Below are 26,472 nucleotides of genomic sequence, written 5' to 3' on the forward strand. Positions count from 1 at the left end.
GTCTCGGAGGAGGCTGGATTGGTTCCATGAGGCCTGAAGCGTCAAGGGGCACCCTTTTCTTTTTCAGTGGGATGACATATGAGTCCATTGACTCTGAAGTGATTTTTCTCTTATAGAGGGTCAATTTGCCTGTGTCAGCGTCGATGAAATGCTCTGAATCATCCTCTGATTCGAGTACCCGACGTGGAAGTGGGCTAGCCGTTGAAGAAACCGTCTTCTTTGGTGCCGATTTGGTGGAAAAGGCTTTCGGCGCCTCCTTCGGCGGCAAAATAAAGAGAAGTTTGCCAGAAGGCTTTGCTGGATTGTCCTTTTGCGCCTGCGGCGATGATATCGGAGCCGACGGAGCAGAGGCCTTCTCCCTGATTCTCTGTAGTGATTCGGCGATGGGGGACGTCTCACTCACAGTGGGTTTTGGCGCCGATGAGGATGTCTTGACCTTTCCCTCGGATCCGACGTCTTTGTGGGCCTTGTGCGCTTTCGACGCGGATCCCGCTGTCACCGACCCCGATTCCTGGGACCGGTGCGCAGACGTGCCAGTCTTCGATCCGTGCGTCTGCGTAGCCTCGGTGGAGCCGGCTTTGGCGTGCTTGGACGGCGGCGCCGCTGTTGACCCGTGCCGACCATCTTTCTTAGAGGACCCCTCCTCTGGCGTCGATTTCGATTTTTCAGCAGCGGAATCGACGGACTTCTTCGACTTCTGCGGACCGGAGGTCGACGGAGTCGATGGAGTAGCGGGTACAGTCGTTTTCGCCGGCACGGCAGCCATCTTAGGGACACTCGAGTCCTTAAGTTTCGGTTTCGGGTCGGCCATCTTAGATGTAGTCGATCCCGATGGTTTCGGTTTCGGTTTCGATACAGTCTGCTCAGCAAGTAAGTCCGTGGCCGGGCCAGAAGGCGGGGCTGTGGCTTGCGGCACTGGGTCTTGGGTAAGGCCTACAGGCGATCCCGTGACCCGGTCGGTATCCTCGTAACCTTCGGGGCAGAGCTCGTCCCCTGAGCTATCCGCCGCGGCCCCATAAATCTCTTCGTCGTCTCCTACCTCGTCGACGTATTCAAGGCCTTGACCCACGACTCCGTCGTCGTCTACCGGATCCGCCTCGACCTCCGTCTCGGGTGGGGAGATTTGAAGATGATGACCCTGGTCCTCTTCTTCCTGGTCGCCGAAGATGTTTTCCGGATCCGGGGCCGCTTGTCTAGCTTCCATGCGCACCGCGCGCCGAAGCTTGAGAGTCTTCTTAGACCGGAACTGTGCACAGGCTTTGCACTTGCCGTCGTCGTGGTCAGGCGAAAGGCATTTGTTACAGACGGGGTGTAGATCGATGTGTGGGTACTTGGACCCACAGAGCGGGCAGTACTTAAACGGGCTCCGCTCCATGTTCAGAAAAGTTTTGCAGTCGTGTCGCGATGAGAAGGCCTCAAAGTCCGAAGAGCGAAAGAAAACTCCGCTTATTCCGGCTCCAAGAGACGGAAGACTCGAGACCGTGCGCAGACAATACCGACGCAAAAAAAGCGAGGCCATTTGGCCGCTAAAAGTTAGTTTTTCTCGGTTTCGACAGAAAGACGTCGAGACCACATCCGAACCCAATGGCGGAAAAAAACAATCTGGGGATGGAGCCGATGCCCATGCGCACTGTAGTCCAGGGGAGGAGCCACCTATCTCAGGATACTTCGAAGACTCTTCCAGGACAACAATGTGCGATCATCCGGACCCAACACTAGGCGGCGATCTAATGCTAAGATATGAATTTAGCAGCCCACATGCCTCGAACCATATAGATCTACCGCCGGAGGCGGCACCTTTTGTGTGCATCCTCTCAGGCGTGCCTGAACTCACTAACAACCAAATGGAAAGACCAGCGGATCTGGCAAATAAGGTATCTTTTTGGCTTACCAAAAATAGACCCCTTCCACCCAATAAATGGAAAATTTTTAAATGTCAGAAGGGTAGGGTGGTTAGGATCCATCCCCAAGGATGTACCGGGAGACCTGGTTTTGGTCAACTTTAGGGACCCCCAAGTCATCAAATACTTGCGAAGTTGGCAGCCACAAATGGGCGATGGCCCAATTGGAACTTGGGAACTGTGTGACTTCTACCCTAGAACTACATACCTGCCCCCTGTAAGACCATATGTACAAAATAACCACTGCACGGGTAGCAGAGGCCCGAGACCTAGTAGGCACATAATACCCACCTATAATCAATTTGCTTTATTCTCTGGTATAGATCAGGTGCACTGACTTGTTAATCAGATTTTCGAACGGTTTTGCTAATAACTGAAAATGATAACGATTAACACTAAGTCTGGGGATGGTCCTTGCTAAAGTAATCATTTATGCACTTTGCTCGTTTGCACATTTTTGAAGTTTATCTGTTTTATTTTAAACTGTGTCTTCATAAATTTCTTAAGTCAAACAACACTATTTTTTAAAGCTGTTAATTTAATTGATATGACCACGCCTTGTACCATAGCTGCTGGGGTTGGTATATGATGACTTGTAATAACAATGTTATTAGTATAATTAATCCTTTTTAACCGTTGTACAAATAGTGACCACGTTATGAAAATAATCGCTGTTTGTTTTTAATCTGTTTTATCTTGTATGCTTTTATGAATTTTTTTATTGAATTCGAATAAAGCTTGTTGACTGACTGACATCAAGGGACACCAATATTCAACATCCTTGTTAGCAGACTCATCATTGGAAGGGAGACTGGAGTGACAACTCGTTCTTCAAAAGTGACATAAAGTGCTTGAACAGAGGTAACTTACAAGAAATATCCTAATATAATGTCTTCTATCAATAGGGTGCAGCTTAAAAGATGGCACAATGGCTGCTTTACATCGGAGTTGGGGTATGTAGAAAACAGACGCAAACTTCACTTGTGAATAACTTGGTACAGACCTTCTTGCTTTTCAAAGAAAAAGGCTGGTTGGGCAAACTCCCAATTTCCTTATTAGGTTGTACACTTTGTGATAGAGAGCGTATAAACACAGTATATATTTCCAGGAAGCAAGAATTATATTTCAAAAAAGGCTGCCAATGGGCTCTCATTCCTGGATGCACCCATTCAGTAACCATTCACCCAGATAAGGGAGACTTATAATTTGGAGACAATTACAAGAAAAAAGCTGCGCTATACGGTCACCAACCAGTGAACCCATTACCTCTATTGCTTCTTCGCCAACTAGAACCCGCCCCATGCTTGTATCCACACCCAAACCCAAATCTAAAGTGGCAGACCTTGTCCTCCTCCGCTAGGAAGGTGAGTTTCTCCTTCTCTGTGGCATTGGCAACGGACAGCACATTCCCGAGAGATACATTCTTGAAACCATCTTTCTGTCGGACATCATCATCTGGAGTGAGAAAGAAGGAAATGAAAACCTGCAGCATATGCGGTCCATAGGATACACATATTTCACATGAAAAGACAAATAAATAGAGGCCACCTAAATCCACACTTTTATCAATTACATTAATAAACTCTTCTGCATCATCTCAGTCAGGTATCTGTTTGTTTCTTTTAAATACATCACTTCTGGTATATAGGCAGCAGCACAATAGTGATAGAGATAAACAAGATTATCTGCAAACACTGACCCATGTACGGGCATTCTATTGCTGGAGATAAAGATACGACCAGGATTCCTACCAATTCAAAAGCGGCTTTCTGGGCATCATGAGGGCAAACAAACTGGTGAAAGAAGAGAAATAACAGAAAAGACTACAAAATTCAAAGACATGTACCATTGCAGCATTCTTTAAAAAAATTCTGAGTGCCCTGGCTCTCTTACACTGGTGATGAAGTCAACCACTCAACTCGCCAATGACGTCATGTCAAAAGGCAGAAGGTGGTCTTTTTTTTCAGGGATGAGTGTCTTACGGACTGGGGTTGGGGGGTGGGGAGGAGGAGTTGAGACGTGCAGCAATGGAGTGTCCCACATTGAGCCATAAAACTTTTCACTTTGGTTGCCAATTCAAAAACAATTTCAAAAACCCATGCCAGAAGATTGTAAAAGACAACAGCCAGACAAAAAGAATACAAATAAATAGATGATTCACATATTTATTGTAAAAACACAGAATACGGCATACTTACAATTGGGAATGTTTATTCCGGCTGGAATGCCACTGCCAGCAAAGGTGAGCACGTCCAAGGATGTGAAATCTGGTTTCAGGAAGTGGTCCTTCTCAAACTCTTTGGGCCAAGGCAACTCCTGCAGAAACTGTTCTGCTGAGGCCACCAGCTGGCCGAATCTAGCACTCATGGCCTTGTTTACAACAGCCACAAAACCTGCAGGAAGGTGGTAAGGACACAGGGAATTATGAGTAGAGGCTCAGTAAATACGCCAGACAGTGTGGGATGAGTGTGGTAGGAAAAAGTTGGTAGGAGAAAGAACATAGAATTGGTTATGTACTTCACAGTCACGCCCCAAACCTACACTGGGTTACTGCCCAGTACCAGACATACATTAATTTTGTAATTAATATCTGATGCAAAACATCTTTGGAATTATTCTCCATTTAGTGATGAAAGACTGGTGTGAGCATCAGAAAATAAAAATCACAACCAGTACTATGTTTGGTAGAAACATATGAAAACATTCAATAGTTGATTATGAAAGGAAACAGTTACTGTTATGGAAACTCTGCTATTCTCAGTCATTACACTCTTTCTCATTATCACCTTGTGAGTCTTTGTCACCTAGTGGCAGGACAAACTTCTTTTCTATCTCTTTGAACTCATAGTTTGAGTCTTCCTCCCTCCAGTGCTGGGTTTTTTATTTTGACGTTTATGGCACTTGATGCTTAAGCATTCATAAAGTTTGTTACTTTTTGAGGACTTTTTCCTCATATGTTTGGATTCTAACCATGTTTTGTGGATTCCAAAGGAGGAAAGTGAGAAAATAGCCAATATGGGAAAACGTACTGTGCAAGAAAGGGCATGCCTTTTTCCCATGCAACAGTATAAACAAAAGATTTGGTTGCTAAGATCACCCTCTTACAGGCTATCAAAAACGAGCAGAGATGTAAAAAGAAAAAGTAAAAAAAAAAAAAAACACTTTTTTACCACAGTTTCTTTATTTTTCTTAGTAGTCCATTTTTCCTGTTTTTGGTGATTTCTACCTACTTGCAGTTTGTGATGGGACATGTTGTGAAACCCTGGGGTGAGCCTGGAAAGCTCTGTATTAAGAAAAAAAGTACAATATTTGGAAATAAGCAAGGGGTAATTTGTGCAGATTGCCCTTGGTTTTCTCAAAGAAACTAATAGTTGAAATAAATGTAATGGAAAAAAATAGATTTGGGTGACAAAGTTTTGATTTGTAAAGTTGTACCCCTAGGCTGATTTTCAAAAGTAATATACTATTCCATCTGTCAGAACCTTCAAATCTCAGGGCTATAAAAGGCTGGTTGTCCAAAAACCAGCAATACACAGAGCCAACTGAGCTGCAGCTTATAATGATTTTTCACTGTGCAGCAATCATGCAACAATTCATTTGGTAAAATCTAATATAGGTAAACGGTTATGAAGGAAACATGCATATTTCAAATGTTTCCAAGATACTGAGTTTGGGAACAGGGATTATTTGTACAACTCTGAATTTGGGCTTACAGATCCTATTGTGATTCAGAAGGCATCTTGCAAAACATGTTCTTTCTTCCACATTAGATTACATTTAGAAGCCAAAAATAGAAACTAATTCTATTGATAATAGCAAATGCTCTACTATTGTTTATTTCCACACTTCTTTCGATAAAAATGTTACTCACATTTTGTGCTGAGCCTATCACCTGTGACTGGAAAGGCCCAAAACATAGTGACATCGATATTTTTGCCTTGCAAATTGGCTAATTTTGGCTATTTGGGTAGCCGCAGTATTTAGGCCTGGTCTCAGCCACCTCCCAGGGAAACCTGTTAACCCATACATTTTTGAAAACTAGGCTCCAGGGGCAGGCGGACACGTGGATCCTATGACGTTTTCTTACACAAATGCGCTACAAATGTCAAACTTTGGGTAGAATCATAAATTATCCTCACATTTCTAAGAGAGAGCGTTCCAAAATCTGTAGGATTCATAAACGTCCTACAACACAGCATACTACTACTGATAACAAAGTTATCCCACTTGTGTACCGGCCTATGGCCCCAGAAAGCAACAGATACAAAGCACAACCATATAAAGTCAATATGGCCTTTGCATGGTCCCCGACATGCTTTGTTCTTTCTAGTCTCAAGTAATCAACCCAGCCACAAAAGGGTGGTACCGTTTTTATTCAGAGATGTGCAGGAATGCTGAGAGTTAGGAGTTTTGTGAATATTTGCAGATTCCAGATCCTTCCCTCAAGAAAACATTTTTGTTATCCAAAGTAAAACCAAGTTAGCCCATTTAAATTCGGCCATACATTTTATTGATCTAGAATGACGTCACAGAGCAATTTGATTATCTCATCATTTTAATTGATGTTCCCACAGTCTCTCATCAAGAGGAGCATCCAGTGGTACAGCCTGTGTATATTGATAAGAGCTCATCAAGCTTCTTAAATTGTTTCAATTTTATAAATATTGTACAGTCTTTAAACTAATAAGAAATCCATTTATTCCATTCTGAGGAAGGTCCACAAGACCATAGAATTCATCATATGTCAAATTGCAGAATCACATGCCTTGTTTCGAATCCCAAGCCTTTGTTTCTCAAAGCAATGGATCAACGTTCGAAATTGGTTTTGGATATTGGTGCCAAGAAGCCACAATATCTAAAATTATTGCACAATCCAATTTGCTATAAGTGATAAAGAGCAATTAATGTAAAGTATAATTTTTCGGCACCCATAACATGGCTAAATGCAAAAGCCAACTAGAAAGAGCCAACCTATCTCCCAATAAAACCTCTTTTGGGTAAATTACACGTCTTCCACAGTTACAAACATGAGATCAATATAAAGTGTCTAGAGCTCAATAATATATTACATTTTCTATATTTTGCAATAATGGATCAAATTGAATTCAGAGCAAAGTGAAGCGCCCAGTTTCTTTTTTAATCTTTGTGCGCCCTAAAATGCAAACTGCTAGATACAAGAAAAATCTAAAAGTGAGTAAAGCTACTACTAAGAAGGTGTGTTTTACCTCTAATTATGTGGTGTAGTACATTATAACATTTCTGCCTTCTCAATAATCTGTATCAGCCATGAATTCTCAGCTAACATTCTACTCCGAATGACAATACATCACATTGATTAAAGTGCAAAGAGCAAGTCATTACAGGGTCTTATCAGGCTGAGGTTCATATAGCCTTGGTTTAACCCAAGTTCATCCAAATCAATATATAGTGCCATGTCACAGTGAATATAAAGTGTTGTCATGGAGATGGGATTTGCCTTTACACTGTGTTAAGTTAGCATGAGCTTATTAGAAGTTTAAACACCATTATTCCTCTCTGCTGCTTTTGCACACGGCACACAATATTATAAATATTTAGAGTCTAGCAGAATATTTTGCTTCACACAAGAATAATGTTTTCCTATAGTATCAGCCCTGCTTGGTAAGCTATGTCTGAACAGTGAGTGCCGAGGCCTTCAAGGTTATTTCAACACAGTGGTTGTTGTTCAGACTGATCAGCGCACGTCCTAGACATAACACATATGCAGCTGTGGCCACCTCTGATTTTGGCGCGTTTAATAATGCACTGCGCAGAGCATGCACACACACTTCGAGAACATTCGCATGCAGAGAGCTGGTGTAGAAAATGATGTGATACCTTTCTACTAGGACCAGAGGTATGGGGCCGCCCTTGTAAACCCAAAGAGACCGTCTGTAGATATAATATAATATACTAGCAAGGGAGGGTAAGACTGAGGTGCTCTTTAGCCTTCTTTCCTTTAGCATTTTAACATGCTTTCTCCCTTTGTATTTTATGGAATAGTAACTATGCTGATAACCTTGTTGCTTATAATATGTTTGCATTAGCTAAGATACTGCGCTTGAGAACACAGCATTGGAAATAAATATTTCAAACTTGCACGTGTCTTCATTTACTCCTCGTTTTGGACTGGTATGATAGTATAACAAAAGAGTGTTTATGTGTTCCACGTTACCTGAGGTGTTCCAAGTTCATGTTTTGGGTTGTCTAATCATTGGGGGTATGGAAGAACCAATGAGACACTGATTGCTAGTCTGGTAGTGGATTTTGGATACTAAGGTGAGTTTTGGCACACCCTAATTCACTGAAGTTCCAAGTCTCTATGCACAGTTCTGTGTAGGAGCAGAATCCCTGCGACATGGCGCCCAACCGTTGGTGGTCTTATTACATGACACTTGAGTAGTGCTTCTATCAGCCCTTAACCCCTTCACTATAGTTTCTGGATAATAGTAGTGTCGGACAAACCTGCCTATAGTTAAATAGGTCTTTTCAAGCTTAAATCTATTCAAACGGTTTCTTTTTGAATTGCTACCCAGTTGTGCTACAAAGGTTATTCATTGTACCACTTTCTTACTGTGTCGTTATGGCTGACGTTGATATACCGCAGCATAGTCTCATTGCGATACGCAATCATTTGCAAGCTTATAACATTGGAGGGCATGGCAGTTATTATGGTTGTGAGTGCGGAAGTAGCTTACCCTTTTGAGATTTTCTACTTGTGGGTGACCTTCCCAGCTGTGAACGCAAATACTGGTGTGTTCGACACATATACTCACACAGCCGTGCCCGCAGAATATGTCCCGTATAGAACACAGGAAGTTCCGATTAATGCTTGGCAGCACCGAGTTTGGTTTAATGGCGCCCTACCCCACTCTTTATTGATAACAAGATTAGGTCCTTTGTCCATTCCAGGCGCTACTTGGTCTGTTTTGGCTGGATTTACACCGCTTCCTCAAGCAGAAGCATGTCCCCTTGCAGATATAAGACGACTACATACAGTAGCGATTAGTGTTATTAGGTCGTTGGTGCAATACATTACCCGCAATCTCCCGGGCGGGGCCCCAGGTGTTGCGGCACTTCCAGCCAGACCGAGCGGAATGAAGCTTAGTCCCGTGATGGTCAACGCAGTGATGGGCAAGCGCCCCCAGAATAAGGATGATTTGCCTTTCTGGCTTGCCGAAAAGTTTGACCAGCTGGAAGCAGTATTTCCTAATACAACTCCTGTTGAGAAATACAGGATTCTTACAATTAGTTTGCCTAAAGACTTGATACCGGAGGCTGGTGACTGAGTCTTGGGGTAAGATTTTTGCGGCGTGTATACGAGGTGCTTCGGCACACCGTCAATGACCGTCCTTCCATCGGTCATTAAACGTGTTCAAGATGAGCACGGACCTGAGGCAGCGGTTGAATTGGGTATGCGGCTATGCAGTTTTGACGTCGTTTCTGATCTCGTACTTGCTAATGTCAAGGGAGATGCGGTAAGCTTTCTGGTGTCTAATGCTTTGCAGGTGGTTCCCGATGCCGATAAACCCCGACAGTTACCAAAAATTATTACAGCGGCTTATAAAACCGTGGGCCGTAATAGTTTGGGTGTCAAGCCTTTCTCTACTAATGAGAAAAAGCAACCCCAAGGGCCGAAGTCAGAAACAGACGAACAGCCCAAGGCTAAAAAGCAAAATTGGCCGAAAAACAAAAAACAGGGTAAACAACAACAACAGAGTTCACGTCCTGCATCTCCAGTGCCTATGTCTACTGAGCGCGTTTATGACTTGCGCAACCCCAGTACGATTAAGTCGCCTGATAGATTTCAGGTTCCTGATCAATGCTCATTGTCCGGTGGTGGAGGCGGCAGAAGATGTAGGGGCGGCCCGCAGACTCGAGACCAGCCCCGCCCGAAAGACGGGAAAGGAAGGCAAGCAGGACGATTCTTCAGAGAAGAGACCCCCGTTTCAGAAAAATAAAAGTGCTGCTTTAACAGTGAGATATGCCACAGATAGTGAGAACGCAGCTTCGGAATCTGACATGGGCCCTGACCTTGCTGGACAGCGCGGCAGAGATTACCATAGTGCGAGAGGCCCTGCGTCCACTAGTGAAGGTGACAGCGACTGACCGATATGTTGTTGTGGAGACGGCTGATACCAGAGTAGCTCCCCCTGATAGACTTTATGAAATAGTCCTTTTAATTGAAGGTGACATACAACGTACCATAAAAGGGGTATTTTGGGAAAATCTTACAACTACCTATGACATTTTGTTGGCGGAGGCTGACTGTCTCCCTTCTTTTGTTCTCGCGGCTCCAAGAGGGGAGGAGGTGATCCTCCCTAGTTTCGCGCACACTGTCTCAAAGGAGCATGCGCTGAATTTTGCAGAAGAGTGGGCTAAAGCCCTTGCGCCGGCTCTGTACCATACGCACTGTGGTTGGGATAAATTTTCCCCACACCACGAGATTCCCTTACGGTCTATGCCACAGCCTCAACCTCAATATCCAATCCAACGCAAAGCTAAGGCTTCCATTGCGGAAATCCTTGAACAATTGGAATATCAAGGTGTAATTGAAACTTGTGTACCGTTTGGTATTGGACTACCAGCATTTAAACTCACATTGCCGTACCTGTGCAGTACAGAATACCCACGGCTCTGCTCTAGTTGATAGTCTTGTGCGTAAATGGTTTAACACCACACTTGACATATCCAATGTTTTTTTTGCCCACAATTTGGATGGTCTGAGTGCCCAATGGACTAGTTTTACCTGGGGCGGCAAACAACGCCAATTTAAACGCCTAGCGATGGGCTATAAAAATAGTCCGGGTGTGTTTGCCGCCCGCATTGTAACTCTCTTGGAGAGAGTTGACCCAGCTGCGTGCTCGTATGTGGATGACATCTCTCTCACAGACGACAAACATTGGGCGCATCTGTGTCGCGTTGACCACATAATTTGTAGCTTTGTGGAATTCAACATTGCTAAGTCTCACATTGCAGAGTACACTGTGTTGTTTCTGGGCTACGAGCTCAACAATGAAGGTCGAGGATTGGCTCCTCACTTCTTGGAGAAATGCGCACAACTGCGCGCTCCTACAACTCTGAAACAATTACAGTCCTTGCTGGGATTTTTGAATTTCGGGCGTACATACATACCCGAATATGTCCAGAGTATGAAGCCTTTGTATGCTTTGAAACAACCAACTTTTACCAAATCTTGCTGGCTGCCGGAACATTCAGCCATTTTGCAATCTTTGCAGGCTGATCCTCTTGAATCTAAATTCTTACTGACTCGTGATAACTACCCCAACCTGGTGCGGTGTGTTTCACTTACCTTACTTTTAACAAACGTGACAGTACCTATTGCTTACAAGTCACACTTGTACACTTCGGCTAAAATGCGGTTTTCCTCTGTGGAAAAAGCTTTGACAGCAGTGGAAATGGCGATTCTCAAGGAACGAGCACTGTCGCAGGGAAAACGCATGTTGGTTGTTACCCCGTATCCTGCACTTGAAGCAGTGACGAAAGCCAGTGTACCAAATTCTAAAGCTTTGCACCCACGGTGGATACAATGGGCAGCGTCCCTGACGTCTCCGGATATCACGTTTGTTTTTGATGCCTCCTTACAGTCACAAGAGTTTTTGCAGAATGAGTTTGTTCATCCTGCGCCGTTGACTATGCGGCCTTTGGAGGATTTCCATTGCATCATTTACACTGATGGTTCAGAGCAAGTTGCGCATGGGTCTAAGCACGCATACGTTTCAGCTTGCGCCATTGTGGCCGGTGCCATGGTGAATGATGAATTCAAGTCCAAGGTCGTGCACACGCTGACTTTAGGGGACTGCACCGCACAATTGGCAGAGCTTCGTGCTCTGATGCTTGCATTAGAGTACGCTGATCCTAGTGTGACGACTCTTTTTGTGAGTGATTCTTACTACTGTGTCCAGTCTTACAATGAAAATCTGTTCTTTTGGATTCAGAATGATTTTCGTGATTCCAAGGGTAGCACAATAAAACATAAAATGACCTGGGTCCGAGTGGCTGAGCTTAAAGAGCAGTTGCAACTCGTGTATGTAATTCACACTCTTGGTCATCAGCGCGTGGGAGTTCACACGGTTGGCAATTCTTTGGCCGATGAGGCCTCAAAATCAGCAATATCGACATATTTGGTTGCTGCAGTTACACGTTCCAAGAGTAAGATTGATGATGATATCTTGGCGGCTGTAGCCGCGTCTGAAAAGGGAAGTAAATATCCTAAGGGGTTCCCTTCGAAGTATTCATACCACTTAAGTGCTGATAAAGTTCCTTATGTGAAAATACCAGACGTTGGTGAAAGGTTAATTCCCAACGCGGACCGCAGGTCCACACTGATTACAGCTGCCCATGAAGGTGTTGCGTCTGGGCATGTGGGCGTTTCGGCTACTGTAGCTCAGTTACAACAAAGTTTCTGGTGGCGGGAACTGTACAAGCAGACGCGAGATTATGTCCTTCAATGTGACATTTGCCAGCAGATTAAACCTTCTACTGCTGCACGTCCGCCCCAGACACAGTTGTACATTTCTAATAAACCACTTAGATGTGTTGACTTAGATCACTGCGGTCCTTTTTCTTCTGATACTGCATATAAGTAAATCTTAGTCGCAGTTGATTCATGCACACGCTTTGTGTGGGTGTGGCCACACCGCAGCGCTGATTCGCGAACTGTCATAAGAGACTTGTGTGTCTTTGTAGGGATTTTTGCCTGTGGTACCTTCCATTCGGATCAGGGTCCTGCTTTCGCCTCTAAGGCGTATAAGGATGCCATGGCTTCGTTGGGGGTCCAAGTCAAGTTTTCGTCTCCATACAGACCTGAGGGTAATAGTGTTGTGGAACGAATGAATCGTGATTTAAAGCAGTCTTTGACAGCTAGGGCTATAGGCACTGGCAGGAACTGGCGGACCCACCTTAATAGCGTGCAGCTTGCCCGTAATAATCTCCCTAGAAGGTCTCTGGGTGGGCGGACCCCATACGAAATGCTCTTTGGTATCCAGATGTTCGTCCGGACCTTGGCGGTCTAGACAAGGCGGCTGTTGCTGCTTCCTTTGACGTAGATGAACATTGCAATGTTTTACAGGATCTACAAAAGACGAGAGACAGTCTTGCAAGGGAACATTTGCCCTGCACATCTGAAAATGCGTTGCAGATTCCGGTAGTTGGCTGGCTACCCCAAGTTGGGGAACTGGTTCGAGAGAAGATCGAAAAAAAGAAAGAATTTGGTCCCTCTTATCGAGCTCCGGTTCCAGTGCTTGGAGTGAAGGGCACAAGAACAGTCATTTTACCACCACTTCCAGGTCGTAAAGAAAACAGTATATCTCCATTGACAATGTAAAAATACACACAGAGTGGCCGATTCTTCTTAGTATGACACCAGCAGTCTCATGTCCTTCGATTTTGAGAAATTCTGTTTTGGCCCATGCTTCTGATCCAAGGCCTGATGTTGCCCTCGAGATGCCTGCAATTTCGAGTCCTTTACTGAGTACTCACCTTGATGAAACTGACTACACTTACCCCACTGACTTGTCGATGCCTGATTTGCAAACTCCTTTGGCTACAGAATCAAGATTTTCATTTGACACTGACTCTCACACATTGAAAACCCCTTCAAAAATTTCTGTTTTGGCAACACTGTTTAAAAAATATTTTTTGATTCCACCTTGGACCTACATTTGGTTGGTGCTTTTTTCGATTTACCTGTTCATGTCAACTGGCTTTGTGGTGTATTTTTTTCGACTTGTCAATGGACACTATGTCGAGGAGAGAACATGCATTCGACATATGAATGGAACATTGGCTCCCCATTCCTCATCACACAGATTGAAGAGGGACCTGGCTTTTGTTAATATCACTGCTTGGCCGGTCTTAGATGGGATTGTATGGGATGCTGTTCAATTTCAAATCCATGGGCCCACTGAAGTTATAAATGTCCCTGATGTGCTTAGAGTTTCTATGGGGGATGTGATAAAACAAAATATACGTTCTGATGATTGGTATGTTCAGGCCGTAGAAGCTTTGTTTTCTGATTTGAAATATTATGCTGCCATTGATGCTGAAGATTTGTATCTAGAATCTGCGAATTACTGATTTGTATTGTTACCAACATTTTGGCAATCACTACCTGCATAAAGCTAATACCAGGAGGAACACTGTAAATTATACACAATGGGAACATTGTCCAGCTCCTATACAAGGCAGTTCTGCTTCCTTTTTTAAAAGGTTCACTTATTTTACCGATTTTAATCAGTCAAATTCAAATGCCTTTTATTTTAAGATGACTGAAAAGTCCACATCCAAAGTTAGACTTACCGCTACTAAATTATTGTATTTGAAGTCCTTTCTAGACCAGTTAGCTGTTGGGGGCTACGAGTTGTGGAAGGATACCATTAACCTTAAATCTGTTTGGGGTTCTAAGAGCTGGCAAGTGCAAGGCACTGAGGCTCTGCACCGTGCAAGCCTCATTCCGAACCATGTGTTGTTTTTGAATACTACAATTTCACAGACAACATACTTTGGATTGGCTACTACTAAAAATTAAATGCTCCTTTTCTTGACTTAGAAGAATATTCCGGTTGGGATAACGCTACAAATTTTCGATCAGAGTTAAAAACTCTGTTGCTGAATTCTTCCTTTAACATATCCAGTTTGGATCCCAAGGGTTGGTTGCTCTGGCACAGAAGTGCTGATTCTTGCCAGCATTGTTTTCTGGGTTTGGCTCATGGCTTTACACAGGTCAGGGTGGATCCCTGTTTTGAAAGTGGCCATTTTGTGACTACCTATTCTGTAGGAAAATTATGTCAGAATTGGCTCAAACATTCCACTTTGGCGTCAGTTAAGCTGCATTTATCTAAACTGACTGATGAAGTTGATCTGAATAATTTTATAAAAGGCCCGGCTAACGGCAGATCTAAAAGATGGATATATGCTATTTACAATGAAGTCTGGAAAACGTCCCAGATTGAGGCGGCTACCCACATTAGAGCTATAGATCAGGCTAATCTAGAGAAAGGGCTAGCAGTTGTAGATAACAGCATTAATAGACTCTCTTCCCGCATTTACACATTAGACCATATTGTATCTTCTGTTGTTGATATTGTGCAGGATGTAGTGTCTGTTTTGTACCATGGTCAGAATCAATTGCGTTCCATTATGCAGTTTGCATGGAGTTTACAAACCTTAAAAGCTGGCAAGGTGCCATGGCACTGCTTGAACACGTCATCATTGTTTGCCCCGTTTAATTTGACTGATAAGCAACGTTTACGGTCAATGAAAGATGCAACTTTTTCTATGTTACACATTGAAAGGTTGGAACCTTTACCGTTTTCGGTGGCTGAGGCCAATTCAGCAACATGGCTCATCCACGGGTTAATAACTCTCCCGTTTCCTCTATTCAAGTTCGAGGCGTGTGTGAAGTACTTTGCCATTGGTAGATATGAGCCTCTTGGCAGTGCTTATCTCCATGAAGCTTGGTCGCTACCATTTTTCCTATAGGTGCCTTAGGGAGGGTAAGGAAGTTTATTTGAATGGTGAAGATTGCACTGAAACACCAGATCACTCATTGATGTGTAGACATATCCAATTACATGGCTCTTGTAACCAGAATGAGCCGAATTTAGCATGTATTTTGAAAGGTACACCTGTGCCTGCTATCGTACCCACATTCACATTACTGGCAAACGGAAGTTATTTACTATTAAATAATGAAGATTGTTGTGGGTTAGTAGCAGGAATTGCTTATGTCGTTACCATCAGTGAGCGTGTAGTTTGCTGTAAAAATGTAATGTATCCTCCTCCGCATGGGAAGCTTGATGTTTCCATCTGGTCCACGATTCCGACCTTGAAAGCAGAGTTCAACAAGATGAGTGGCATAAGAGCTGTATTGTCCCAGAAAGAAGTTGCCCTCACATCTGCTCGTGAGACATTCGTCCTTCACGAGGCAAACACCAGTACCGAGGTACATGCTTTATTAAATACTGATTTGCCCTTGCCTTTCGGTGAGTTAATTCACACTCTCTTTAATGCAGGGATGGCACACTTTTTTAAAGTTGTAAGCAGTGGCCTTGTGACTTCTTTTCAAACTATATTTGGTATGTTCCCGGCATTCTTTCATTCGATTTTTTCCAGCCTGTTTGGTGGATTTCCCTTACTGCTGGCTCTAGCTGCAGGCGTTCTTTTACTGTTTTGTTTATTTCAAAATGGATGCACGTCCTGTGTTACAAGAAGAGCTGTCACGGCTGGTGCTGCTTCGCAACCGAATGCTTGAGTACTATGGAGTGCTGCCTCTTGCTACTTTGAGTGTGGCTTATGGATTATCGTTTCGATTTTCCTACTTTACATGCGTCCAGCCTGTCTTTCATTGCCTGAGTTGCGATTTCGACTGGGGCCTGGATTTGTGTCTCTGCAATACGGTGTCTCCCGAAGTGGATTATAATCAGCTTATGAGCCCCTTAGTTGCTCATGAATTGCTTTGTTCTGATGGAGGGATTATGGTCTTTGCAGCGATGCATGGAGTTCTGGGTCGTTGGAATGTGTTTGCAGCGGCGCAAGATTTCTTGGCACACAGCTTTATTGAAAACCCACCGAGTTGTCCTCTGATGGTGCTAGAGGCTCTGGTAATTGAGGAACATGTATGTTCTTTCCCTTTGTTGAATTGGATGGCTGAAATATTTTCAGATGAGAACAGTGACTTCCGGTTGGAGGCTGTTGCTGCATATTTTGCATATTCATTGTTAGAATGAGATGTGTCATCGCTTCTCTATTCCATGACCAAGGTCATTTATTGGACATCGGAACATTTTTATTTTTTTTCGAGCCTCTAAAACATTTTTTTTCTCTGGCCCAGACCTATTGACTTCACTATGCCCAATGGCTACATTTATTGAATTTGAACTATTATCTAACTATAAGGTTTTTGTTTTCCCTTGTGCAAATTTGAGACTGGTTCTGACTGTCGTTCTTGAACTCTGCATTCCAGAATTTGCTCCTTATCTTATCTTATCCGTGCTCAGATCAAGGGAGGGTGTCATGGAGATGGGCTTTGCCTTTACACTGTGTTAAGGTAGCATGAGCTTATTAGAAGTTTAAACGCCATTTTTCCTCTCTGCTGCTTTTGCACACGGCACACAATACTATAAATGTTTAGAGTCTAAGAGAATATTTTGCTTCACACGAGAATAATGTTTTCCTATAGTATCAGCCCTGCTTGGTAAGCTATGTCCGAACAGTGAGTGCCGAGGCCTTCAAGGTTATTTCAACACAGTGGTTGTTGTTCTGTCTGATCAGCGCACGTCCTAGACATAACACATATGCAGCTGTGGCCACCTCTGATTTTGGTGCGTTTAATAATGCACTGCGCAGAGCATGCACACACACTTGGAGAACATTTGCATGCAGAGAGCTGGTGTAGAAAATTATGTGATACCTTTTTACTAGGACCAGAGGTATGGGGCCGCCCTTGTAAATCCAAAGAGACCTTTTTGTAGATATAATATATTATAATAGCAAGGGAGGGTAAGACTGAGGTGCTCTTTAGCCTTTTAACATGCTTTCTCCCATTGTATTTTATGGAATAGTAACTATGCTGATAACCTTGTTGCTTATAATATGTTTGCTTGTATTAGCTAAGATACTGCACTTGATAAAACGGCATTAGAAATAAATATTTCAAACCTGCACGTGTCTTCATTTACTCCTCGTTTTGTACTGGTATGATAGTATAACGAAAGGATGTTCATGTGTTCCACGTTACCTGAGGTGTTCTAAGTCCATGTTCTGGGTTGTCTAATCATTGGGGGTATGGAAGAACCAATGAGACACTGATTGCTAGTCTGGTAGGGGATTTTGGATACTAAGGCGAGTTTTGGAACACCATAATTCACTGAGGTTCCAAGTCTCTATGCACAGTTCTGTGTAGGAGCAGAATCCCTGCGACAGTGTAGATCAATACCCATGGCCCATATTTTAGTCATCAACAGTTCTGTGGGGGTGTGGCTTAGACGGCAGAGCTGATAGCTGCCTGATCCTCCCGATGCACCAGAACGGAGCCAGCGAGCCAAATCTCCCCATATAATATCGAGGTACGCCATGCGTCCACAAAACATTTTGGACCCCACACCGCCTACACGCATTGAGCCTCAGGGACACCCCAACCTGCTGGAACTGCAACGTGAGCAGAGGGGACTTAAAACACCTCATCTTTCTGTGCCCGTCACTCAAGGGATTATGGGACGGGGTGTTTGAATTCATAGACAACACTTTCAAATGCAACACTGTAAAATACTTTGCCTCACTCACCACGGCATTCATCCAAACTGATCTCCCCTCAGAAAAAGATAGAAAGCTAATGGACCTACTAATAACTGCGGCAATCAAACTAGTGCTAACGTTTCCTCCAAAACTCCGTACAAAGGGTGGCTCATCTGGGTCATCCACCTCAGAGGTGCGGACAGCCTGGCATTGCAATGCTCTCCCTGGAAAGCGACCTCCAGAGGCCTGTGGGAAATTCTGGACAAAAAGCTAATCCCATACGAGCCACCATAGAGATCTCTGCAGCATATCTGGAAGTAAGCCAAAGAGACTGAGATGGGAGACAGAACTTGCCCCGGACAGTCGGAACGGTATTGTTTGATTTATGCCTCTCCTATCCTTCTCCTACACTTATTCCTACTTTCCCTTTTCCTCCACCTTTATAACTTTAATCCTACCATCAAAATATAGCCTGCACAGGGGGACCCTGCCGAAAATGTACCCTTTTTATACCTTCACCCCGTTTATTCTCAGGGGCGGGTATCCCATATAATAATTATTTTGCTGTATGTATATAAAATCAAAAATTATTTTTTTTTTTTTTAAATCAGCAGATCTGTACCTATTTACACTATATATATCATTGATCACAATCGTTCCTTAGTTTCTCCTGCATGGTACTAAGTGCCAAGCCCTCATCAGCAACAATATAAACTATTAAGACAACACGTCCATTACCTGGAAGCCCTACTTCAAGATCAATCAAAATTCACAGATCAAGTCTTACCAGATCACGTACTACCATGCGCCCTATTCATCAAATATTCCTTTCCAGTCTGATATCGGAATTACTCTGAAACTTTCAATAGTCCAAAACAGCATGTAACAATGCAGGTTTCCAAATTTAGTTGTTTTGTGGCATCTGATTTGCATTCTAATCTCATATTCTCACAAACTGACATGTAATTCTGTGTTTAAATTATGTCCACACAGCAGTTCAGTTCAATAATCAACCTTTACTCCGCTCTTTTCAATCTTAATTCCTGATCACCTTCTCTCTGGTCAGCTGTTGTGTGTTGGGCTCCGTAACATCGTAGTTTCTTGGTGTTGCCTTTGTAGTTATCCCAAAAATATTTAGCAAATGGGTACGACAATAGTGTAAGATCCTAAGCTTGACTTTGTTCGATGTGCTTCTCACTTAGCTTTTGATACATGTGCACTACAAGACACATCACAATCTGTTTAGCATGTAATATGTTCCTTGATTTGCCTTTCTTGTCTATTTCACAACTTGAAGGTTGTTTTATTTACTCCATACACAAACCCTTTACATGTAGAATATTTCCATAAATCTGGTTAATTTTGGTATAGACTTAGCCAAATAGTCCTTCCTATTCCATCTGATGACATATGGCACTGTGTTAGTAGGGCTCCATGGGATGCTATCTTTTTGTACCTATTCAGTAAATGATCTGAGAAGATTAACACAGGTGTTCATACAAGTCCAGCGTTTCCAATTTCTTCTAGTAATTTTTCTGTAGTTCTGCATGTGAGGTGTTGAATTGCGTAGTATCTCTTATATCTGTTTCGTCGTCTATTTCTTTTCCTTTTGTGAATAACAGATCATCCCTTCACTTTGAACTTTTGTAATGAAATGATACTGCAACGCCTGTTTTGGATAAACCCTTTGTGCAAATCGATCAATCTTTTCAATAACCTGACGCTTAAGATCCTCCTCGTCCGAGAAAATGTTCCGTGCTTGCAATAATTCACCAAAAGGTAAACTCAATTTTTAATAGTTCAGGTGCCATTGTTGGCATAAAGTATGTTGTTACATGCTGTGGTCTTTCTATGGATCTTGGTACAGATCTTTCCCTATGTCAGAATACTTCAGTCTCCATACAAAATAATTTTAACTGCACGAATTTCATAAGTAAACTTCACGTTACAGCAGTTATTATTCAGGATCTTCATGAAGGTCTCCAAAGTGACTATCTCCATCCCAAATGACAAAAAGACCTATAAATCAAGGCCATAATTTCACGTAGTTCAGCATTTCTGAATTTTCTTTTGCCAGACCATTTCTGTCTCCCATCATCCTGCGATTAAGTTTGCATTCCTGGGGTCAAAGGTCTTTCCCACAGCTGTCCTGTTTCTGTAGGAAGTCTGCACAATTGAAGGTGAACACATTATGCTTCAAGCAAAAATCTAGTATGCCCAAAAGCATTTAAAAATTTTCTAAATAGCTGACAGATCTTGATCTTAAAAAATGTCTACAGTCATTAAATGCCCCGATCATGTTGGCCAGAAGTAAGAAGATCACACCTTTTTCTGCCCTAAAATAAGTCTACTTCAATGGCATGCCATTTCATTTTGTTCAGGAAACCAGTTGAGTCCCTTAGATAAGACTATAATGTAGTTACATTCTGAAATAGGAAGATAAACCTGGAGGTACTTTCCAGCCTACAAATTCCGCCACATCAGACCAAAATACCTCAACGAAAGTGTCTCTTTCCACGTACCCAAAGAAACCTCTGCTCAACTGACCTCGCTCTAGCAGAAACCCCATGCATCCTCAGAACCAGAGCAGGTGGAAGAGCCTTCTCCTACGTTGTTCTCAGTCACTTTTGCGAGCTTCCTTTCAGCATGTCTTAATATAGTGTATTTATAAATTGGAAGGAGCATTCCGATACATACTTTTGACAATCTTTTAAGAGATAGTCAACTAAGTCATTTTACAAGGGCATTATCAAGATACGAGGACTCTTGAAATAATTTTACATTCAAGATACTTCTGACGTAAGGTAATTTCCCAGCACTTATATTTTGTAATATTGCAAGCTTTTCAGAATTCTTTCAACAGTCTATATCAATTTTTATGTTCATTCTTCTTTTTATCTTCTCTTAGTATGGATAAGGCACCTTACTCGATGAAAATTTCACTCACAATCCGTGCTCTTCTAGAATTTCTATCTGTCATGGTTCATTTACTCCAATTGCACATGTACTCAGCTATATATATATATATATATATATATGTATATATATATTCTATCTAGAGGAATTTCAGCCCCCTTGGGTTCAGAAAGACTGCTGGGCTAGGAATAAGGTGGGAGGGAGGGAGGGATGGCACAACCAGATGCATGGGCGGCAACCCCAACAATTTTTAAACAACTTTGTTTGCTCTTGTGGCTAGGGGGTGTAGGAAACTGGGTATTTTGTTGCAGTTGCCCCCACACACTTTGTGCCCCCTTTTTATCTACTAGATGCTGTTTGTTGGACTCTGACAGTGCCCCCAGGTCTGGTACCCAGACCTCAGGGCCAGTGCTCTGTCTTTAAAGCAAGGTTATGTCTAATTGTAACAATTGGCAGAGGAATTTAGCACCCCTGTAAGTCTGAAGTAAATGGTACCCCTGGTACCTAGGGCCTTTGTACTAAAGAGGGTCCCTGAGGACTGCAGCATATCTTATGCCACCTCAAGAGACCCATACACAAATTCCACACAGACTGCCACTGCAGGCTGCGGTGCACAGCATGAATCGGCAACCATGAACGGCAGGGCAGGTCACAGGCTGCAAGTGAAGAGGCTTAATAACTCCCTTTTTATGACCGCAGTGGTTGCCGGCAAGAGCAATCCTTGCGACTAGAAGGGTTGGGATTAAGAACACGATTAAGATGTTCCTCTCAGCGCTAAGTCGCATTAGACCTCAGGGAAGGTATGGTGGGACTATAGGGTGTCTTTCCCGGATTCCCATGTCTCTTCTTTCACTTCACAGTCCTTACGAAGCACACTAGGGACCATCACAATGCGCGAAACATGTTGACCAAATTGCACTTTTTACTCACTTTTACGTCTTGAGAGTAGCAGGAATAAACTTGTTCCTCCACTACATTTGCCTTTAGGAGAGTCTCCTTTCCGTTAACTTTTACCCTTATCTTCCGGACCCTTGATTAAACTTGTTTCTGGGTACCGTGAAGGTAATTTTAATCACTCACTCATTTAGATAGGCCCACACACCCACATGCACATCTGCGGCACCTCCTTAAAAAGAACTCTGACAAAGAGCTCTCTTGCGGGGCCCGTGGGGGACAGCAGCGCTACCCCCAGTAGGAGCTAGGCCCAATGATGAAGCAAGACACTTGCAAGGGTGTGTGAGGGCACTAGCTCCAAAAGGAGGAATTCCCCCATGCTCATCTACACCCAACCTAGTACACTCCTGGAGACCACATCGACACCAGTAACCAACCAGAATAGGTTGTCTACCATCTTCTTATAGGAACAGCTACCTCTCACTGAGTACAACGTGTATCCTTAGGATCACCGGTACTAGACCTACTCCTTTCTAATTTGCTCCCTGTCCCTCCCTCTCCAAATTGTGTTGTGGAAATATTACATGCCATGTCAAAGACACAGTTATATTAAATGCAAAGTCACCCCTACAGCAGGCTTTTGAGCCCTAAGGCAGGGTGCATTACATTTTATGTGAGGACATATCTGCATGAGTAGATATACCCCTGTGATGTCTTGTTCGATTACTAGATATTGCAAGTGAACAGGAAAACCATGTTAAGTTATGTACTGGGCACTAGTCAATACAAGTTTCCCAGCTACATAATGGCTTCACTGAAGCCTATGGTGTTTGATATCAAACATTTCATATTAATAAACCCACTGGTTCCAGTGATGGATTTATTACTACAGGCACCCAGAGGGTACCTTAAGATGTACCACCTGAAACCTACTAGTCCTCTACTTTGCAGGCAGACTGGCCCTGTCCAGTCTGCCACTACATAGGAGTTTCTGACCCCTCCACCTCCCAGGAGGTGAAAGCCCCGCTCTGAGAGGTCAAATAATGCCTGCAGTGGCAAAGGGTGTTTACACCTCCTTCAGCAAGAAGGCTAGTAAGTTGGCATGCCAAGACAAGGAGCTTCAAAGAGCACACTACCTTTGATATGAGAACCTGGCTTCCCCCAGACCTGGAGGATGCAACCCTCTGCCCTGGGGCTCATTTGGCACCAGTTCTCCATGTGTATTCCAGGGGTGTGGGGGCAGTCTCTTTGGGTACCACGCTATTTCCCTTCGCTCTCCCTTCAAGATCTTTTAGGTTGAATGTACTCATGCTGCTCTCTAATGTGCCTTCACGTTCTTATTTTTTTAATCAGAACACAAGGCCCAAATCCCAGCATCCTATAATGGTGGCCTCAACATATGTCCTGGAGTTGCAGCCAACCAGTGGGCTTTGGTTCCATAGTCACTACTTTGGGTTTGCAGGCATGAGAAAAGGCTCCCTTTTCCAATGAGATGTGAGAATTTGTTTTCCAGTTTTGGCCAAAGGAAGTACACCTCACCGGGTGACTCAAAGGTCCAAATGTCTGTATAGCACCTTCATGCCAACCTATTTTGTTTTTTAAACAAATTCATTTTTTGAAAGCTACTCAGCAGATTTACTTCGAACTAAGTATCGGCACTTCCTTGATTAAATATATACTTCAATGCCAAATCTGGTGTAATTCCATTCAGCGTTTTTTATGTTGTTCCAGAGCAAAGAATACTGGGCAATTAAAATGGGAAAGTCACTTCTTTGCCCCCACTGCCTTCACTCGTTCTATATGTTTGGGTAACTTTTTATTTATTTTTTAAACATTTAGTTAGGATTCGTTGAAAAGGCTTAGGTTACTAACAAAATAAAAAAACAATTCAGTGGAAACTCTAGCCTAACCATACATACAGAGACACTATCGCGGCTTGTCTAATATAAATACACACACACACACACACACACACACACACACACACACACACACACAAAAACACTGCAAAAAAAAAGTTCAAGTGGAATTATGTTGGTCTTCGTTACAGCACCTCAGTTAAAAAAACAACAACTCAGTAATTCACCTGAAAACCACAGGTAAAGTGCAGCTAAGGGTATGAATTAAAACTGAAAAAACACCTAAATTCACAAATCATCATTAGGATCACAATCTATAACTCACACAAGAGCCATGCAAAACACAATTTGCCCACCAAATGCAATGCTCAAGCCTTCACCATGAAACAGACACCATTACAAATGTGTTCATTCATATTACAAATTAGATTACATATCACATTACACTTTCTCATTAGACAAAGACAATTATTAACCCTTTTTAGTGGTACTAATTGGTACGAATATTTTGACATCATAAACATTGCTTTTCGTGTGCGGTAGGCCAATACTAATTCACACTGGAAGTTGCCCACAGCGCCTGGTCTACGGCCAGGTCCTGTGATCTCTCTTATGAAATTGGTTTTAGAGTTAGTGGATCCAAAGTTGGATTCAACGAGGTACAAGCTTTACAGACTAGTACGATAAACCAATACCGGGATATGCATTTCTGGAACCAGAACCACAAATCCAACCACATGTCAACAATGTTCTGTGAAGCTTGCCCTGGTATATGGTACCAGGCTGTGAAGCTTGCCTTTGTTTTCTTGTTCCGAGTTGAGAGTCGGAGCCTTCTACACAGAGTACAGGGGCACACCAAATGACTGTTCCACAGCCAAAAGACGCTGCTACCTGATCAGTAGAAAAAGGAAACCACTGCTAAAAATGACAAATTAGATTAAAAGAAATCCAATAGGAAAAATGGTCAGTGCCCAGTGTAGGAATTTGCTGTTCATACTATCATGTACTGTCCTTTACACCAAAGCATTTCAAGGTTGTATTGATCCTGAATGCAAAACTTTGAAAGCAGTTTCCAGTCCAACTATTAGAAAGGAGGGCATCTACATACTGAGAATGGAAAATAGCAGCCATAGGAGTTCCAAGAAGTACGAGTTACTTACCTTCGGTAACAATGTATCTGGTAGAGACTTTGTCTAGCCGCAGATTCCTTACCTTAGAATATCCCCAGGTGTGAGACTGAATCCGGAATTTTTTTGAAGCAGCACTTCTGCGCGCCGGGGGATGGCGCCACACGACCCTGCTCTGATGTCGTTTGGAGAAACTTTTCCGCGGCACAACGCAGAGCTACCAACCAAAAACTGTGAAAGTATGTGAACAGTGTGCGAGGGATGAAAAATCCGTGAATAAAGGAGGAGGATGGTGGAAGACACCATCTTAAAAGACAGAATAGACACTGCCTACACATATAAGTGGAAGTTGTGAGAAAGAGCCCCGCAAGCTAAGCGGAGGCCCCTTCCCGAGTGCAACAAGGGAAGAACATCTTGACAGACAGAAATAGACTAATAGTGCCATGTTCAACCGTGCCGTCCACTAAGAACAGAACACAGAAAGAACAACAGCCCACTGTAGGAAAGAATGAGAAGACTGGTCTTTCCCCTCTTAAAAAAGAGGTGGGAAACAGAGCACAACCGACCCTCAAAGAGGATGACCACGAGGAGGCCAGGACCCTGAGGCAGTAGAGCAGACGGAAGGGAACTGGAGAGGAACACACATCTCCTCGTGAATCAAAGGCACCATATAACAGAAAAGAAGCCCCTCAGCAGATGTGAACTGTATATGAAAGCACCCAGGGGAGTGCAGCAATCTGAATCCCTTTGAGATATAACCCAATGACAACTGAAGAGGTCAGTGGAGAACACCACTAGACAAGGTCCTCACAGAACGGGGAGGCTGGTTGGGCGTTAAGGAATCTGCGGCTAGACAACGTCTCTACCAGATACATCGATACCGAAGGTAAGTAACTCGTACATCTGATAGAGACATCTAGCCTCAGATTCTTTAACTTAGAATAGATACCAAAGCCATACCCCTAAGGGAGGCGGCTCTGTGACAGGACAACAGAAAGCACCAAGCATCTGATCTGGCAACAGAGTGACAGATAAGGGGGGAAAGCTGTGGCAGAACAGCCAGACAGCAACCCCGGTATGTACAGGGGGGCAATCCCCTGGGACAACCAATCCCTTGGATTCCAGCCCCTATCTCCGCAAATTGTAACATTGATGTACTGCTCGGGGCATGTGTTACTTAATTGATTTGATGTGATTTGTGTTCATATGTACTTTCCATATCAGGATACATTTTTTCAGATTACTGTCTGTTTTATGGTCACCTTCCCTACCTACACCTACCTCACTTTACCACTTCCCCCCTTTCTGGGCACCAATCAACCGTCTTTATAATGAAAAATGCTGGATACTATATCCTAACTGTGTCTGCTGTGTGAATTAAACATTGCGGATTCTTTATTTGTGTTATTATCATTTAATTGTGTGTTAAGTAATTGTGTTCTACATTGGGACCCCCTCCTTCTAGTACTTAGACAGCAACCCCAGCAGCTCGAAGAGCAG

At 43.2% G+C, this 26,472-nt stretch overlaps 1 protein-coding gene across 2 annotated transcripts in view; it reads right to left on the minus strand.

The window, feature by feature from the left end:
* DPP3 (dipeptidyl peptidase 3) overlaps positions 1–26,472 on the minus strand; it is a 468,907-nt gene that overhangs the window by 132,816 nt on the left and 309,619 nt on the right. For both annotated transcript variants that reach the window (XM_078660787.1, XM_078660788.1), the window contains exons 10-11: positions 4,100–4,294; positions 3,244–3,356 (exon numbers count right to left, since the gene is read on the minus strand). In XM_078660787.1, coding sequence (XP_078516913.1) covers positions 3,244–3,356; positions 4,100–4,294 — 308 coding nt within the window. The remainder of the gene's footprint in view (positions 1–3,243; positions 3,357–4,099; positions 4,295–26,472) is intronic.

The sequence above is a fragment of the Lissotriton helveticus genome, chromosome 9 (genome assembly GCF_964261635.1).
Source record: "Lissotriton helveticus chromosome 9, aLisHel1.1, whole genome shotgun sequence".
Lineage (NCBI taxonomy): Eukaryota > Metazoa > Chordata > Amphibia > Caudata > Salamandridae > Lissotriton > Lissotriton helveticus.